The 17,402-nt window shown below is 51.3% G+C and overlaps 1 protein-coding gene across 2 annotated transcripts in view; it reads left to right on the top strand.

Moving 5' to 3' along the window:
* ASTN2 (astrotactin 2) overlaps window positions 1–17,402 on the top strand; it is a 320,390-nt gene that overhangs the window by 70,513 nt on the left and 232,475 nt on the right. For both annotated transcript variants that reach the window (XM_069031598.1, XM_069031599.1), the window contains exon 3: window positions 9,784–10,168. In XM_069031598.1, the coding sequence (XP_068887699.1) occupies window positions 9,784–10,168 (385 nt within the window). The remainder of the gene's footprint in view (window positions 1–9,783; window positions 10,169–17,402) is intronic.

Below are 17,402 nucleotides of genomic sequence, written 5' to 3'. Positions count from 1 at the left end.
TTCTGAGGAAAAAAATAGGGAGCAGAGATGGAAGATTCTTGCCACTAGTTCCCCAGTTGCTGCCCCTTGTCTGGGACCTGGGGAGTCAGGCTGTGGGGCCAGGGCTGAGGTGACATTAGTGGTGATGCAGGGACTGGAGGGGACGGGGGTCACAGAGGAGCAGGATGGCTGTGTGCCTTCCCCTGCTCTCTCCTGATGGCTGCCATCCCCATGTCTGGGTTCATCTGCTTGAACTCCCCAAGGACATCAGGGGCTGAGGCTTGGAGCAGCTTCAGGAACCTGGGTTAGTGGGGGATGCTTAAACCTGGGGGCTGCTAGGCTGGTGTGGGGTGAGGTGCAGAGCTCTGCCCATTAACCCCAGCGCCTTGGTGTTCCCGTTGTCTGTCCCAGGCTGGGCTGGTGGGAACACATTCCAGAGGGAGGACGAGGAAGGTGGATGAGCAGTGGAGTTAAACACTGGCTGATAACAGCCAGGGGAGGGCACAGGGCTGGAGAGCCAGGAACTGCGATCCCAGTGCCCAGCAGAGCTTCCAGGGGGATGAGGGAGCTTTTGGGGTTGGAGGAGCAGCTTTGCTTGCTCAGAGCCCTGTTTGAAGCCTGGGAGCAGTAATGGGATGTCAGGCTGGCTCCAAAGTGGCCATCCTCACCTGGTCCCTGCCTGCTGCCAGGGATGGAGCTGGGATCTGCTCGGCAGTTATTCACAGATGCTGCGATTAGGCTGGAGACACAGTGTCAAAACCCTGATGGCAGCCCCGGTGTGTGCATGGGGAGGGGGTTATTAGCCTGTTGTTATCCATTTACCCAGATAGCCTGGCTAATCAGCTTTCAGATGGGGAGAATTAATTGGTTTCGATTGGAGCACCAGGCATATTTAATTGAAATGAATCCTTTCCCACTTCCAAACGGGCACTTTCTCAGCTGCTGCTGGCTGGGGAGGGGGGGCTGCAGCCTTTCCACCACGACCCTCATGGTGTGGTGCAGCTGAGCGGGGTGAAGCAGCTGTAACAGCCATGCCCTGCAGTCCCCGCTCCATCTGGGAAGGAGCTCCTTTTTCTCCATCCATGCATCCCACTCAGACACACTCCAAACCCTCTGCTTCCAGCTGGGATGGAGAGTGTGAGTCTCAGACTGTCTCAGCCTCTTGCAGCATACCAGGGAGCTTGGGAGGTCATCTTGGTGGCACCCAGGTGGCATCGCTGCCATGCTGCCACCTCTGCTTTCCTCCTGTTGCCTTTGATGTCCTGCATCCATACAGAAAAAAACAGAAGGACTTGAATTTCAGGAGTTTGGGGACGGGGGCAGTCGCCAGGGTGTGCAGAGCTCTTCAGAGCTGGGGGTGCAAAGGGTCCTTTGGCAGGTGCAAATTCAGGTTTTCCCAGCCCAGTGGCAGGGTGCCCTGTCCTTCCTTCTCCAGAAAAGAGTTTGTTGGTCTCGTGCCCTTCAAAGAACAAGACAAAACCAAATCTGGTGCATTCCCATACTTCAATATTCCCAATCGATGCAGTGAGAGGGCCGGGTGAAAAAGGAGCAGTTTCGTCAAGATGTGCTGCAGAACTAAAAGGTTTCTGTGGGCTCGTGTGTGAGCAATGAGTGTGGGAGCTGTACAGCAGGAAAACCCATCCCCATGGGTTTGTTTTTCCACTGTGCTGAGCCCCGAGGTGGTTTGGAGGCATCACATGGAGAGCTGGGAGAGCTCCATTCTTGTCAGGGAGAGGAAAAAGTCCTGGGAGATGAAAAAGCCCTGAAACACCGGATAAATTTTATCTGTGTGTGAGGTTCCAGTGAAGTTAATGGGAGTTAAGTGTGTGGTTAAGTGCTGTATTTAACTGGGCTCTTAATAATTCCTGCTGGGAATAGCTGTGGTGTTTTGGGAGAGGAGGCTTGTGGGGTTCCTGAGGTCTTGGATCTTTTCTTTAAATCAAAGTCTTGGATCTCCCTGTTCTGTGCTACTTGGGGGGCAGCACAGTTTTCAAATGTATTATCAAATCAGAAATGAAAATTGATGACACTTTAGATTTGGGTTGTTTTTTCCCTTTGGTGTGTGATGCCCAGAGTACCAGAGGAGGATTCTCTCAGGGTGTGGGGGGCTGTGGTGTGTAACTCCTGTTGTGTGAGCTACGATGCCAGAATTCCAAAGCATCTTCCGATGCCAAATGCCATGTGGGCACGTGCACGGCGGCTTTATCCCCGATATTGTGTTTGAATACCCTCCCTCTCCTTCTGGAAAGCTGTGCTTTGTGTTCATTCAGTTGTTGATGTTCATTATGCTGAAATGTTTGCACTTTAAATACGGCAAGGCAGGGTTTGTTTTTTGTGGGTTGTTGTTTTGGTTTTTTTATTCTTTTTACACAATAAGCTGGATTGTTCCCAAAAAAAAACGCTCTGCCAACAAAACAAGCTCTTTTCCTTCATGTCTGTGTGCACAATAGCACCTTCCCATCACCTCCTCTCTCCATAAATTGCTTGAGAAGTCCATAAATAAATGCTAAACCCCTTTTCCAGTCTCTCTCCCGTCTTCACCGTGGGTAGAGCAGCAGCACAACCAATGCAGAGGAGACCTGATCCGTCAACAGGGTTTGGAGGTGTTTGGCTCTCCAAGAAGTCCCTGTGTTTGTGGTGAATTTTTGCACCTTTGCTACGTTTTCTGGACGAGTGGCCAAGGTCTGGCAGCCCCAAAAGTGGGCTGGTTAATTGAGCAGAACGGGTGTTGTACCGTGCCCCTCTCTGGGGCTTGGGAGCTGGAGGCACGATGTGAATCGTGCTCGTGTTCCCTCACCCGGAGATGTGCATCTCTTATTAGATTATTCTTTTTTCTAATATATGCAGAATATACAGTGGGAACAGCATTAATTCGCACTAATGGTTGTGAGATCCACTGAGAATTAACTGCATTTTTTGCAAATTAGTGAGGAAGCGGATAAACACAATTATTAAAAAAAACAAGCAAAGGTACTTTTGCAACAGCAGTACGTGTTTGTCATTTATCTGACAAGTGTTCTTTACTTTTAATTACATTTCATTACTTGCAAGCAAATGCTGCGCTGGCGGATATTGTAATAATCCTCCTAATTTGAGACCTTGCTTTAGCTTTTGTTAAACCTTTGTTCAGAAGGGGTGAGGGGCAGTTGGGTGGGTCAGGGCTCCTACAGTGGCTCTGACTTTGGGAGGTCCCATGGCAAGTGCCTTCCATCCCTGGAAATTACTGGCGATTTTGGTGAAACCAAGCTGAAACTGAACCCTGGAGGACTTTGTTGCTTTGTCACTCTCAGCTGGGAAGGTGTTAGGGCCACACACAGTCAGTTTGTGTGGATTCCCATTCGCCCTTTCCCTGGCAGGAGCTGCCTTTGCTGGGATGTGGCTGTGGCATGGGGATGCTCCTCACCTCAGCTGGGTTCCCGTGGACGATCAGGGTTTGGGCTCTGTGCTGAGGGTGGTGCAGAGAGGGACGTTGTGTCAGGGGTGGCTCTGAGGGACTTTCCTTTAGCTCCCGGTTCCACTGGGAGGTGCTTTTGTGTTGCCACAACCCCGGCCACTCTCAGCCTGCAGCACGTGGCGATCCTGGCCAGTGAAACCTCAGAGACACTTACTGTGGATGAGGTGGCCTCTTTTATTTAAAATCCAGGCTCCTTTTTCTTAATTCAAGTGAATTGAATACGGATGACACACAGTTCAGGCGTGGGGTGGAAATGAGCTGAGTGGGATGAGCACGTGCAGGGGTCTCTTGTTGGCTTAGCGTGGAGCAGGGATGGGGCTCTGTAGCTGAAACTCCTTGGGGGGACAGAAAAGCTTTTGTTTTTGTCTGAGCTTTCTGCTCCCAGGCTGCCCACATTAGGAAAACATGAGCGCAAGCGCAGGAGACCTTATGAATTTTAAAATCTTCCCTCTCTGAGGGCAGGCTCTGGGTTAGCAGGTCAGCCCATTTAGGTGAACCGTTTAGCACGCATTAAAATCACAATTTATGCAATCTGCGCCCCGGCTTTAAAAAGAGCCAGCAATCAGGTGCTTAATAAAATCACCTCCAGCCCTCCTCTTTCCGCTCGCTGCAAATAAATGCCTTTTTTTACATAATAAAAATGGATTAGGAGTCATTTTGAATTGTTATCCTAGCGAGATGTGCAGTTCGGGACACGCAGGCATGTTGGCTGTGATTGAGGGTTGTGTGTTTTGGTGCTTGCACACAGCCGGTGCCTGGGAGACCTTTCAAATAAACATTTACTGGAACATCACATCGCATGTCTGAGCAGCACAGAAAGGCTGATTGGCAGGTTCACTCCTTCTTTTGTTTCCCTTCTTGGATGAAACAGCAAAACAAAACTGAGCGTGGCTTAAAAAAAAAAATTATATGAAAATGTGACTTGTCTGACTTTTTTTTTGTTGTTGTTGTTTTTGTTTTTAACATGGAAGAGTCAGAGATTTTAAAGTTATGGTTCCCACAGCAACTGTAACTCTCATTGTTTGTGTGTGTGTTGTACTTTAAAGGACTGTAGGTACTGTTAGATTTATGCCCTGTGTGTGGATGTACAGCATGGCAGGAGGATCTGCATGGTGTGGATGGAGCCGTCCTGGGGGAACCCTTCCTCAAACCCCTGGGCCACATGCTGTGCTCCTTGCACCCATTCAGAGAGGGTGGCTCAGGGGTGCTGTCACCTCTGGGCAGGGTTAGGTGACACAGCTGTGGTTGCAACACCACCACAAGACAGTGCCCCAATCGTATCTGTAGCTCAGTGAGGTGGTGAGCTGTGGAAAGAAGGGAAAAAAGAGATGTAACACAGTTCTCTTTGGGCTGCAATTCAAGGAGCTGTCCCTGCTCAGCAAAGCGCTGAGGCGTGTGCTTTAGGCTCATGGACTGTAATGGGAATTAAACACATATTTAAAGTTGAGTGTGTGGTTAAGCACCTTGGTGAAGCTGTGCTTGAACGGGGATTTGAAGTGTACAGGGAGAAAATGTTGTGTTTTTAGGAGATTTGCCCTGTGTATCATCATTGTCTCTTATAGAGAGAGGTGGGGTTGAGTGGGCAGGTGATCAGGGCTGGATCCAGATCCCTTTGGAGTGCATATGTGTATATATTTTAATCCTGGTGTTTGTCTCTTCCTCTCTAGCCTTCATGCTGGCTTGCTGTCTGTCCCATCCCCCCTGTCTGCCTCAGTTCCCTCAGTTCTGCTCACTCATCCACGGGCTCATTGCTGGCCCCGCTGCATGTGGGGGTTTGGGCTGGCGGGGGGGGCTGTGATTTGTGCATGGGGGTGGGCTCTGCCTGACCTCTCTTTGCGTCCAGGGTCTGGTGGTGCTTTGTGTGTCTGGGTTATCTGGGAGGGGATGATGTACCCGAGATGAAAGATAAGATGCTGTGGAGCTGAAATGTGGGAAAGCCAAAACTGGGGTGAGTGGAATTCAAGAAGGGACCATGGGATCATCTGCTGTGCCCTCAGAGCTGCACAGGGTGCAAGAATGCCCTGAAGCCTCTACTTCTCATTTGAAATAAAGTATGACTTTTCAAAAAAGCATCCAGGCTTGATTTAAAAAGAAAATTAAAATTGACAGTGATGGATAATCGAGTACACCCCTTGGTAAATTTTCCTAGTGTTTAATTACCTTCACAGCCAAAAAGGAAAGAAAGGAAAAGTACACAATTGTGAAGAGCCCTGAGGGTTGTGTGGTTATTGCTCATACCTGATTGCTCACCTTAATTCACCTGCTGGGTGATGATGCAGGGGATGTGGTGCTCCAGCACTGGGGGCTCGTTCAGCCCAGGAAGTGATGGGGTGTCCTTGAGCTGTCCTGGGGGACTGTCCTTGGAACGATGTCCGGGGCTGTGAGATCCTGTGAGATTCATCCAGCAGCAGTCGCTGGCCATGGGGCTGGTTGCCAGCACAATGTTGGACAGTAAATGGCTTCGAGATAGGAAAGAAAGAGGGATATTTTTGCCTCAGGACAAAACCTTGCATTGGTGTTGGGAGAAAGGGGCCCAGGTCAGCACAGACTTGAGGGCTGTGCTGTTTAGCACCGGGTTTTCTTTGACCTGCAGAAGGGATGCTGTGGTGTCAGAGGTCTGCCCAGCCTAAACTATCCCCTCCAGCCTGGGACTTTCTTCTGTGACTTCAGCCCTTCTGGTGTGGCAGCTGGAAGACTGTCAGGGCTTGATTTCTGAACTGCTGGGCTGTGTCACTGTGTAACTGCAAGGCTGCAGGGATGGAGGATTCCCACAAGGGATCACACCACATTCCCCCCAGTGTGGGGAGCAGAGTTGGAAAGGCCAGAGGCTGCTGCAAGACAGCTTGTCTGGAGCCCTGAGGAGCAGTGGGACTCCCTTGTCTTTCACTGGTTGGTAGGGCAGGGTGGTGGTTGTGTTCAAAGCAGTGATGCCTCCTCTTGCTGCCTGGAAATTGTTCAGCATCTCAAAGATTCCTAAAGAGTGATGGCCCTCCAATCCAACAGCTTGGCAGCCTTCATAACTGTGTGAGGGTCCAACCTCTTGGGCTTCAGGGTGGCCTCTCCTATTGATTTTCCTCCTGGGCTTCAAATAAGTCCCAGCCTTGCTGCCCTCGCAGCTTCAGCGGTGGCTCTGGTGCCACCAGCCCTGCAGTTCCTTCCACATGTGGCTCGTTCCCACCATCCCTCTTCTCCCCCATCTTCCTTTCCCCATTCCTTCTCCTCCCCTGTGGGTTTTGGCAACACTCTGGTGCTGGTGGCTCCTGCTCGGCCGGCCCAGGGCAGCGGGAGCATGGCAGGAAGGACATTACGTGGGAGAATATGCATGTTCACAGCTCAGAGGATTAAAGGCCCGTGTTCTTATCACTGCAGAACAGAGTATTATAAATCCAGCCTTAGAATACCAAATCCCCGTGCGGCTTGGCCATTGTTTGGGAATATTAAAAAGCTCGGAGACAGAAATAATCAGTTTCCGAATGACACGTTGTCAAATAAAACATTTCTCATATTATCCCTTCTTTCCCCTTTCTCTCTCCCGCTCCCTCAGTTGGATAATTTAACACGAAAAATAGATTAAAATGAGGTTGGCTTGAATGCCTCCTAAGTTTGATTCTTTTTTTTTCCCCCCTTTTCCCCAGGAAGCTCTCCCAGCGTGTGTGGTGTGGTTAAACAAGCAGCTGCTGGCGCAGGGTCAGGGACGAAAGGAGCACATTGGAACTGTGCTGCCTGTGATGAGCCCGTGGTGCTTACCCTAGGGGCTGGCACGGGCAGCCCCAGCTTTTCCCAGGCAGAGAGGGGCCGTTGTCTCAGTGACTGGCAGAGCAGAGATCTCTGGCTCATCCCCAAAGGATGTGGGAGTTGTAGCTGGGCTGGGCTGGGAGCCCTTGGCTTCCTTAAGCCAGCCGTGCCAGTCTTGAGTCAGAGAGGGAATGGCACACCAGTAACCTCTATGCCTCTATGCCTTCTTGTAGGTTCTCCCAAGCAGAGAGATCTTTATTTAATATGTTAACAGATTTATTTTCTCCAGGCCATTTCCCAGGGGCAGATATAAGGTGAGCCCAGGCAGGAAGATCCAGAGTCCCAGGCCTGCCATGGGTGTCTGAACCCCTTCCTTGGGTCCAGCTGGCACAGCTGCTCCTCCTGCAAGGCTTTCTCTGTCACCCTGACTTTTTCTGAGCATCTGGGATGTCTCTGGTTTTGCTTTTCCATGGAGAGTGAGTGCCTGTGTGCCCATGGGTGCAGAGTGCTCTTCCCTGCAGCCACTTTCCAGTGGCAGAGTGCACCAAGGTGTGAGTGATATCTAGCTGGGCAGCTCAGGGATTTGGTGGTGAAGGCCTTGGAGGAGATTCTTCTCAGCAATCACATCCATGAGTGTTGTTCTGAAGCCCTTCTGGACCACGAGAACCCTCTCTTTGCTGTAAGGTCTGGCACATGAGCCAGACCTGGTTTTGCAGCAGGGTTTGTTGTGTTGAAGTTTGTGGCCCTGCTGTGTCCCGGCCTGGCCTCCCTTCTGGCGTGCCATGGTTTCTCTCCTGCAAACTGGATTTCTGAGCAAATGCCAGTGGGTGTGAGTGCCTCAGGCCAGGGAGCTCCTGTGATGCTCTGAGGTCTCCATGCATCAGGCACTGTGCAAATCCAGGGAAACTCGTGTCTGCTCTCTCAGGTTGAGGTGTCCATGCTGGTTCTTGTTTTTGAGCATGGAAGACCATGATGGGTCCTCATCCCTCTGGTCCTTGAAGTGCCCTGGTACTGCAGGGCATAAACCTGGGCTGCTCACCAAGCCCTGCTCACCAATGCCCTCGGGGATCCCTGAGCCTCTCCTGGACAGTAAAACACCTTTCCTGAAGGTGTGTGTCACACAAATTGGGGAACTCAAGCTGAGCAGTGTCCTGAGCCGCCAAGTCCTGCATCTGTTAGGGACATTTTGTGGGACAGGAGGGGATCCTGATGTGGGGGGTGCTGGGCTGGGCCCCTCTCTGTGGCAGGTTGTGGTGCAGGGAAACGTCTCTCCTCCGCTCCAGCTCTGGAGGCCTCTCCCGAGGTAACTCCTCCTGTGAACTGCACTTTCCAGTGCCGCCTCCTTCCAGCTGCTCCTGCTCAGGAGTCAGAGCCGTGCTCCGGGTGCAGCCTGCTGCTTTGTACCGAATGCAGAGGGAATATTTTCGCGCCTCTGCTTTGCTGTAGCGCTCGCTGCAGCTCTGGGCTGTGGCATCCCAGGTGTGCACGGAACGCCTGCCCTGCCCTGGCTGTTCCTGTCGTGCTGCAAAGCCCTGGCCGCTCGTGCTGCTCCTGATTTACATGCCCTGCCTTGCTTGTCTGCCACGGGATAGAATTGCTCCGATGCTGCAGAGATTAAGAGGCTCAGAGCTGGCACAGGCGCAGCTCTTGTGTGTGTAGGGATGAATTTGACTTCCAGAGCAGGCAGAGGCAGGGCTGGCTGCCATTGGTACTTCCTAGCCAGGCTCCCTTGGGAGGACATGCTACTTCCATGTACGTAAAGATATTTGGAAGTTTATTTTTTTTGTAAAAGGTTTTTATTTTTAATGTTAACATTGTTGAGAGCTGTATTGAATAAAATTTGGAGGGGGGAAGGACAAGAGCTTAGTAGAGAAGGTCTGGGTCTGAAATATGTTGTGCTGTGCCCCCAGCTCTGCAGCTGATCTTGAAACCAGAGGGAAATCATCCCAGAAATGTTGGAGCTGGGGTAACCATGCCTTGGGAGCATCTCCTGTGAGGGGCCATTTGTTGCACCATCATTTTTGGGAAATATGTGTCTCTGCTAAGGCTTTATTGCTCCTGGGTGATGGCTGGGTTGTTTTAATGAGGTTTTTTCTCCTAAGTGGTGGGATGTGATCATCCCCATTTCCCATCTCCCTGTGTGTAGGGGGCCTGGGGGTCCCAAGGGGTGAGGTGGAAAGAACAAAGTCCCCGGGAGAACGGGCAGAGTTGAGCCAGGGGTGTCACTGTGCTATTCCCAGCTAAAGGCCACGGCTGGCATCCTGATCTACCTGTCCGTGACCTCACACTTGAGAGATGGCTGCTCCATGAATCCACCTGTGTGTGGTCCAGGGTGTGTGGATGGAAGGGTGCTCTGGGGTGGTGAAGCACTGGAACATGTTGTTCAGAGAAGCTGTGGCTGCTCCATCCCTGGAAATGTCCTAGGCCAGGCTGGATGAGGCTTTGAGCAACCAGCTCTAGTGGAAGGTGTCCCTGCCCATGGCAGGGGGGGTGGAATGAGATGGGCTTAAAGGTCTCTCCACCCATCATTCTGTGATCCTATGGACACTGCAGCATCCCATCACCCCTCCCTGCACCCCGTGCCCTCCTGACTGTGCCCTTTGCTCTCTCTGCAGGGTGGGCTGATCGCGCTGCTGCTGCTGCTGCTGGTGTTCATGGTGGCCCTGTACGCCCAGCGGCGCTGGCACAAGCGCCGCCGCATCCCGCAGAAGAGCGCCAGCACCGAGGCCACCCACGAGATCCACTACATCCCCTCGGTGCTGCTGGGCCCCCAGGCCCGCGAGAGCTTCCGCAACTCGCGCCTGCAGGCCCACAACTCGGTCATCGGGGTGCCCATCCGGGAGACCCCCATCCTGGACGACTACGAGGACGAGGAGGAGGAGGAGACCCCGCGGCGGGCGGAGCCCAGCGCCAGGGAGGATGAATTTGGCAGCCAGGTGACAAGGACGCTGGAGAGCCTGGGCCGGGGCGGGGAGGAGAAGCCTGACTACGAGAAGAAAGGTTTGTGGCTTTTCTCTCTCTGCTCTGCTGGGGAGCAGCGCATTCCCCAGGATATTTTGGCTAATGCACACTTGATTGCTTGCATTTCTTATGTCTGTCTATCAGAAGCTGCTGCACCCGCCTCTGCTTATCGAAATGTTATTATGAGCCATTTAATATTGTTCACCTGCAGTGCACAGTAAAACGCATTTGAATAAACAAAAGCAAAGCACGTTAGTGCTGATTGTGAGTGCTGTGAGTGACTCCAGCAGCAGCCAGGAAGGGATGTGCTGGCTTGCTCTGTGCAGGGAAGGGATCTTGGGGTGGTGCTGAACCATCCTTCCCTTCTTGTGTGGCTTGCCAGAAAGGCTGAGTAGCCACAGTGGCAGGGATGGGCACAGGGACTCTTTTTGTCTCCACGGAGGAGCCAGGGATAGCCTAGGTGATACAGTGTGTCTGGAAAGCAGCTCCCTGCCTTTGTGATGGTCATAAGTGGTGGTTGAGGTTAAGTTTCTTCCACCCTTTAAATGCTCTTTACTCTTTCCCCTTTTAAACAAAGTTGTGATGATGGTGATGGTTGTTGTTGCTAAAACAGATTTGGAGGTGCCCAGGGGTCAATCTGCCATCCTCAAGTGCTGCTCTGCTGTTGGCATCCCTTGGTGTGTGTCTGGGGTTACCAGCCCATGGGGTTAAGAGATGTTTCCTCAACCCTCTTCTTAGTGAGAATGAACAAATGAAAGCCTTCATACATCATAACTGAGCTACCTTCTTTCTTCTTTCATATTCTCATCTTTGTTTCGCTTTTCAATAAATTATTTAGAGTTGTGTGAGTGGGGAAGACAGCACTAACTGCATTTCAGTGCTCTTCAAAACAAAATAGCAAACAAGATCTAGAGCAGAATATTAAACTGTCCAAGGGCTTCAGGAACTGGCAGCAGAGAACTTACACAGGCTGAACCCCTTGCCCCAAGCTGGGGCTGCCTGTACGATTCCTGAGCTGGGAGAGATGTTCCCAAATGCTCCCACCAGCTCTGCTTGTGATGCTGTCACCTTGGATTGAGGCAGGTTTGTGCCTTGCCTAGTCTGATCCTTCCAAACTGTGCCAGTTCACCATATGCTTCCTCCCAGATGGGCACTTCTCCCTCTTGGATGAGGCTCTGCTCAGGGAGCCAGGCTATGGTATGTGCTACTTACTCCTCTCTGCTGAAACTGCTTAGAGCCTGGATTGCCCAGGACAAGGTGGCTGCGGTTCAGACCTAGGGTTTCTAGATTGCAGATATAAATATATGTGCTGTGGGCTTTCCACTCTGACCTGGTGACACACACAGGGGAGATGTGGTGGTTCAGACATGCTGCTCACAGGGGCTTTGACCGCACACAAGCAGCAGTCACAGCTGGATTCCTGTGGGGATGGGGCAGGTGGGGTGGAGGAGCTGCAGCTGGTGTGAGCAGACACCAGGTACCTGGAGATGCCCAGGGACTAGAAGCCAGTTGTGCTCAGGCGTGGCTTTGCAGCTGGATTGAAGGTGGATGCATTTTGGGACGCCCAGCTGGAGCACGGCTGTAGTGCAACAATAAGATCAGCCTTTCTCTGGTGCCCAGCTGGCGCTGCCAGATTTCATTGTGGTCACTGGGGATGGGCATGGAGCTGTGCCTGCATCCCAGGGAATCCACCAGCTCCCATGGGAAAGGCTCTCCTCGGTGCTCTTGCTGTGTTGCCTTGTGATAAGACATCAGCTGGGACTTGTCAGCGGGCTCCAAGCGGTATCATCGTCGGGGCTGTCAGCAGAGGCTCTTTCAAGTGTCACTTCCCTGCACTAATTACCAGGGATGGCAAATCCAATGGGATGGAGCAGTTCTGCTCACCCTCCACCTGCCAGTGCTGCAGCTTCCCCCCTGTGCTGGCACCGGTTGATTTGCTGGTGCTGGCTTGTGCGCTTTCCATCAGTGGGGGTTTGCCACCCCACGCTTGGCAGGTGTTGGGTCAGTTATCCTTTCCATGAGGAAGACCGTGGGGTTTTTTTATTCACCACTTCTGGATGTATCTGGTCAGGGAATCAGGCAGGGAATTGCACTGGATGGCTCTGCTCCATCCAGTCCCTGCCCAGGAGGCCTGAGCAGCACAAATGTTTTGCAGATCATGGCTCAGCGAGCCAAACCTTCCTCCCCGGCTCAGGCAGTGATGTGGATGGGAGGAATGCTCCCGTGTGGTGCCAGAGCATCTGAAGTGAATCCCAGCACAAACAAAACACAGGAGTGATGTGCTGAATAATGACGTCTAGCAACAAGCGTGTCTGAATGATAAAGTTAATGAAATTACAGGTTCTGACCTGATACCAGGCTCTGCTGTGGGGAGATAAACAGCAGGGCAAAGATGAGATGTTTATTTCTCCCTAGCTGCAGTTGTAATCTGGATGTGCTGTGCAGGGCCATTAATGTTATTACTGTTATGCAAAATCATTTTTGACTTGGGGGAAAAAAAAAAAAGGAGCAAAGAAAGAAAAATCTCCCAACTGCCTAGAAAATGTAAAGCTGACAAAATTAGAATTGCAGCAGGAGCACAAGCTGACCTGGTGACATTGTACAGAGCCCAGATGAATTTAGACAGAAGAAAAATCCAAGGCAGTTTAGGAAGAAAAGTAGAAAAGTAGTCTTTTTTTTTTTTTTTTATTAATAATAAAATGAACTGGAGCGAGGCTGGAGGCAATAGCCAGGCTGTCCTAATTATCCAGAAGGATCCCTGGAGCTGGGATGGAGAGGGGGCTACTCTCTCCTCGTGGGTTTGAGTTCTCTCTGGCAGTTAAAAGGTCTCTAGGGCTTTGTGCTCAGTGGGTGTGCGTGGTGCCAAGTGGGGTCTGCTGGTGTGGGGTGCAGTTTCTGGGGTCTTGGTCTTTGCTGGGGAGACCCTCCCTGTCTGAACTCCGCCCCTGTGTGTACATGAGGTTCAGTGATTATGGGAATTCGGGTAAATTTGTGCAGGTGTTGCCCCTTCCTCACTGCCTCTGTCCTCACTTCACTGTGCAGTTTCCAGCCCATAGTCCTCCTGAGTTCTGCTCTCCTGCCTTTCCCAAGCAGATGGCCTCAAGCTCCATCCCTTTGGGAATTCCTCACTTGCTTTTCTCTTTTAATGTACATGTCTCTCATCCTCACTGACACAGCTTCATCCTACAGCAGCGGGAGCTCTTTGCTTCTGTCCATCAAGTCCTCTTTGAGGGACTTTGGCCCCAGTCCATTGCCTGGCACTGCTGCATCCCTGTCTGGGAGGCACTGGATACACAGCGATGGAGTTGGTAAACGAAGGCAAAGTCCAGCAAACCTCAGTATGGGATTACCCACAGGTTCCTCAGAAAGATTTTGCCAAACCATATCTCCTAAGGATCAGCAAGAAACAGAACCTCTGCCTGGTGAAAACTGAGGAGAAATCAGGCTTGAAAATCGACTATCTGCAATTCCACTCCTGCAACAAAGGACCTGTCTTTATTTCTCAGTTTCTTTCATGTTCGAAAAAAGAACTTTTCAAGCAGGCCTTTGTGCTGGCTTCACAGGCTCTGCAGTCTGGGTATGGCCTCCAAGTCTAGACAGGAGACAGGACTTATTACTGATGGTTCCAATGATTAATGCCATGAGTATATCAAAGGTGTGGTTCTGCACTCATCTTGAATTCCTCTCCTGGACTTTCTTCTGCCCTGCTGTGTTGGCTCAGGTAAACCTCTGAAGTTTCTCTTACTTAATCCATGGATGCTTTTCTCTGTAGCGGTAGTGAGATGCCTTTGGGCATTCCTGAAAGATGGTCTGGCTCTTAGAGTGCACCTGGAGATGTGGATCTAGCTCCATTCTGCCACTGGCTGCTCTGGTAGCCCTGGTCATGTCATTTAATGGTCCAGCCCTCATTTGGGGGTTGGAGAGGGAGCCAAGCCAGACAGCAGGCAGGGCAGCATAAGGAAATAGTGAGAACTGCTGATGTCAGGGCTTGTGGTCCCCCCAGCCTCCAAGCCAAGCTGCTCTGGGTGATGAAGTCCAGGGGAACTGTGGGAGAAGGGATTTAGGCACGGGAGACAAATGGCTTTGAGATAACAGCAAAAAGCAGGAGAAGGATCCTGATGATGGCAAGAGAGTGCTCCCTATGCCCCCCACCAGCACTGGAGTAGCTGTTCTGGTGGCCACATCTCAGTATTGTTTTTGCCTTCCAGTGGAGACTCCTCCAGGAAGAGGTAAGGCAATGCTCTGGCTGGAGGGCAGGATGTTGGGGCTGTGGAAAGGGACATTTTGGGGGCTGAGCTGTGCAAGAAGAGGGCAGGTAGTTAAACTGTTCCCTAGAGCTGCCATTCATTGCAATACCTGAGCTCTGCAGTGTCTCGGGGATGAGATTTAGAGATGGGTGTGAGTTGGGGGCAATGCCCTCACCATGGACAGGTGATGGTGTTGCTCTCCACATTGGAGGAGGGAGAGCACGCAGGCAGCAGGAACGGATGTCTGGCCTGATGATGACGTCCCTGAGCTGCCTGCCTGGTGTCCCTGAGGGGACACTGGTGTGTGGCTGGGCTCATGGCTGTGCCAAGATGTGCCATCCCTGGTGCCCGTGCTGGGGCTGGGAACCACCGTCTGCCGGTGCCGCTGGCTCGGGGAGTCAGATGCAGTTCCACCCTGATTCCCAGCATTAACCAGAGGCTTTCTGAGCCTTTAATAAATAAAATGATGGCTTAACGTTTGCTGTGGCTGGAGGCTAAAATGGGACAGTGCGTCAGGCCAGCATCTGATGTGTCTTGGGGCTCTTCTTTCCAGTGACCTGATGGGATCATGACCCTCTTTGTACGTGATCAGCTTTTCCCAGCTCTAATCCCCGCCAACTCCTTCTGTAATTTACAGGGACCTTTGAAAATGTATATTCTCATAGCCTGCCAGCGAAAAGTATTTTCTTGCAGTCCTCTAGTCCTGTCCGTAAAAACAGCTTCGAATTTCAGCTATAAAGAAATTAAAAAAAAAAAAAAACGGGAGGGGGGGGCTTGACAGGGTAGGAATTGACTCCTAATTCAGGGAAGCACTTCCAGACGTGCTTAGGTCGTGTCTCTAGTTAATAGAGATGTTTAAGATGTTTTTAAGTCCAGCAGGCTCAATTGTAGCTGATCTGAATGCGTTAATGAAAGGAATGAGGGCCCCAGTTAGAGAGGTTACACCAGGCGTGCCACTGGGTCCTTGGTTCTGTGGTGATGCCAGCTCAGGCTTCAGTGCAGATTTGAAAATGTCCTGACCTGCCAGGGAAAAGCACAGTCATAATTAATATATTAATATAATAACTGCTGTTGGAGATCTCAGTGGAGAGGCGCCAGGCTGGAGTTTTAGGTTTGTTTTGATCATCCCATTGGACTGGATACCTCCAACCCAGATCTGGGTTGTCCTCCCCAGTGTGGGGGAGGGAACGGTGGTGCTGTGGGACATGGTCCCCCTCCCTTACACCCTCAAGAAAGTGCATCAAAGCAGCGTCACGGATGTGTGGGAGCATGCTCAGGTCATCTCTCCCACAAGAGCCATATCCAACATACTTCAGCCTCTAAGAGTGGCTCAGAAGGGCCAGGGAAGCTCCTGGGGTCTGGGGCCTTCCTCTGGTCCTGCAGCCCCCTGGCTCATGGGTTTGTGGCCCATGCTTAATGACTAATTAAGGTTTAAACACCTAGGGTCAGCCAGGGCTCTTCTGGCTCACGGCAACTGTTGCTGTGGAGAACAGGCTGGTGGGGTGGGCTCCTGATGTGTTTTATTGTTTTTCTCCCCTCTCTTTGCTACAGCCCACTCATTAATTTCATGAGACAGAGGAGGGAAGAAAAGTTGGAAAAGCAGCTTTGAGTGGTGCCATGGGGACTGGAGCAGAAACAGGGTGGTTTCTTACGCCATCCTGAAGCATCCTGACAGGATGCTGGATTTATGAAGTCCTGCTGCTTTGCAAGGCGTGCGCTGGTCTCATCCTGACACTCCACAACATCCCATGTTGAAGAAATACCCTTGGTTGTCCCCCTCTTCCAGCCACAGCTGGGTGACATCTGGCTCCTCAAGTCAGCAGCAGCTCTTGAGCGAGGAGTTTTGTGGAGTTTGGTGGGGCTGCAAATGCCCAGTGCGGATGTCATGGCAGTTTCATGTGCAGTAGTCCTGATTCCCCAGGTGTCCAAAGTGTTTTCCATCCAGGCAAAATCACAAGCTCACAGAAGATAAGCTGTGAAGTGTTGGCTGTCCAAGGAAAATAAGCCATCAGGAAGTATATTTATATAAATGCCAGGCGCGCATTGTTCATCACTTTGTGCATCACTATGAATGTTTGATAAAGCACTACATTATTTAAAGGCGTAGCTGGGCTGTGGGACAGTTGTTGACCAGGATTAGCTTCAAGATGACTTTTTTTATCTTTTTTTTTTTTTTTTTTTGCCTGATGGAAAGTCTAAAAAAATAATATGATGGCTGTTTACTTGCCTTGGGGGATCTCAGGTTTCCTTGCCTCTCTGGAGTTTCTCCTCTGGGTTGTATCTTGCAACCACCTTGTGTGCAGTGCAGAGGACCTGGAAGAGCTTCTGAATCCTAGAATGAATGGTTTGGGTTGAAAGGAACCTAAAACACCATCTGGTTCAAACCCCTGCCATGGGCAGGGACATCTTCCACTAGACCAGGTTGCTCGTGGCCCTGTCCAACCTGATTTTGAACACTTCCAGGGGTGGTGCTTCCATGGTATCGGCATGAAGTGAAAACCTGCCACTGGTTTCTGAAGTCAGGCTGATCAGAAGAGGATGTGGGATGAAGGAGAACAATCCCACCATGTTCCCCATTTCTACTGGAAGTATATAGAGGTTGGTTAGGACTCAGCCCTTGGGATGCCGAGCTCAGAGCTGAGGCTGCTCTGGATCCTGTCACCTGAGCAAGTGATGGCTTTGTCTCAGACCACGATACTCAGCCCTTCTTCTCCTTGGCTTCTAGTGGCATTGTGGCTCCACCAGTCGGCATGTGGAGATTTCCCCCCATCATTCCATCCCAGACTTGTGGGTTTTATGGGGAAGGGAGCAGGGAGGGCAGCTGCAACACCAACTCTTCACTCTGTTTGTGTGTCCTCTTCCCATCGGTCGTGTTTTACCTGGCTACAGCACTGAGACGGTTTTGTCAGCTGGCTCCTAAGGAAGATGGATTGAGGCTGGGCACCTGTGCTGATACTGGGTCTGCAGGCACCTTCCAGCCCCATTTATCATTAGGTACTGACCTCCCTGAAGGACCAGTGGGAGAG

The sequence above is a fragment of the Aphelocoma coerulescens genome, chromosome 17, assembly GCF_041296385.1.
Source record: "Aphelocoma coerulescens isolate FSJ_1873_10779 chromosome 17, UR_Acoe_1.0, whole genome shotgun sequence".
Lineage (NCBI taxonomy): Eukaryota > Metazoa > Chordata > Aves > Passeriformes > Corvidae > Aphelocoma > Aphelocoma coerulescens.
This window is presented reverse-complemented; position numbering and strand designations above follow the sequence as displayed.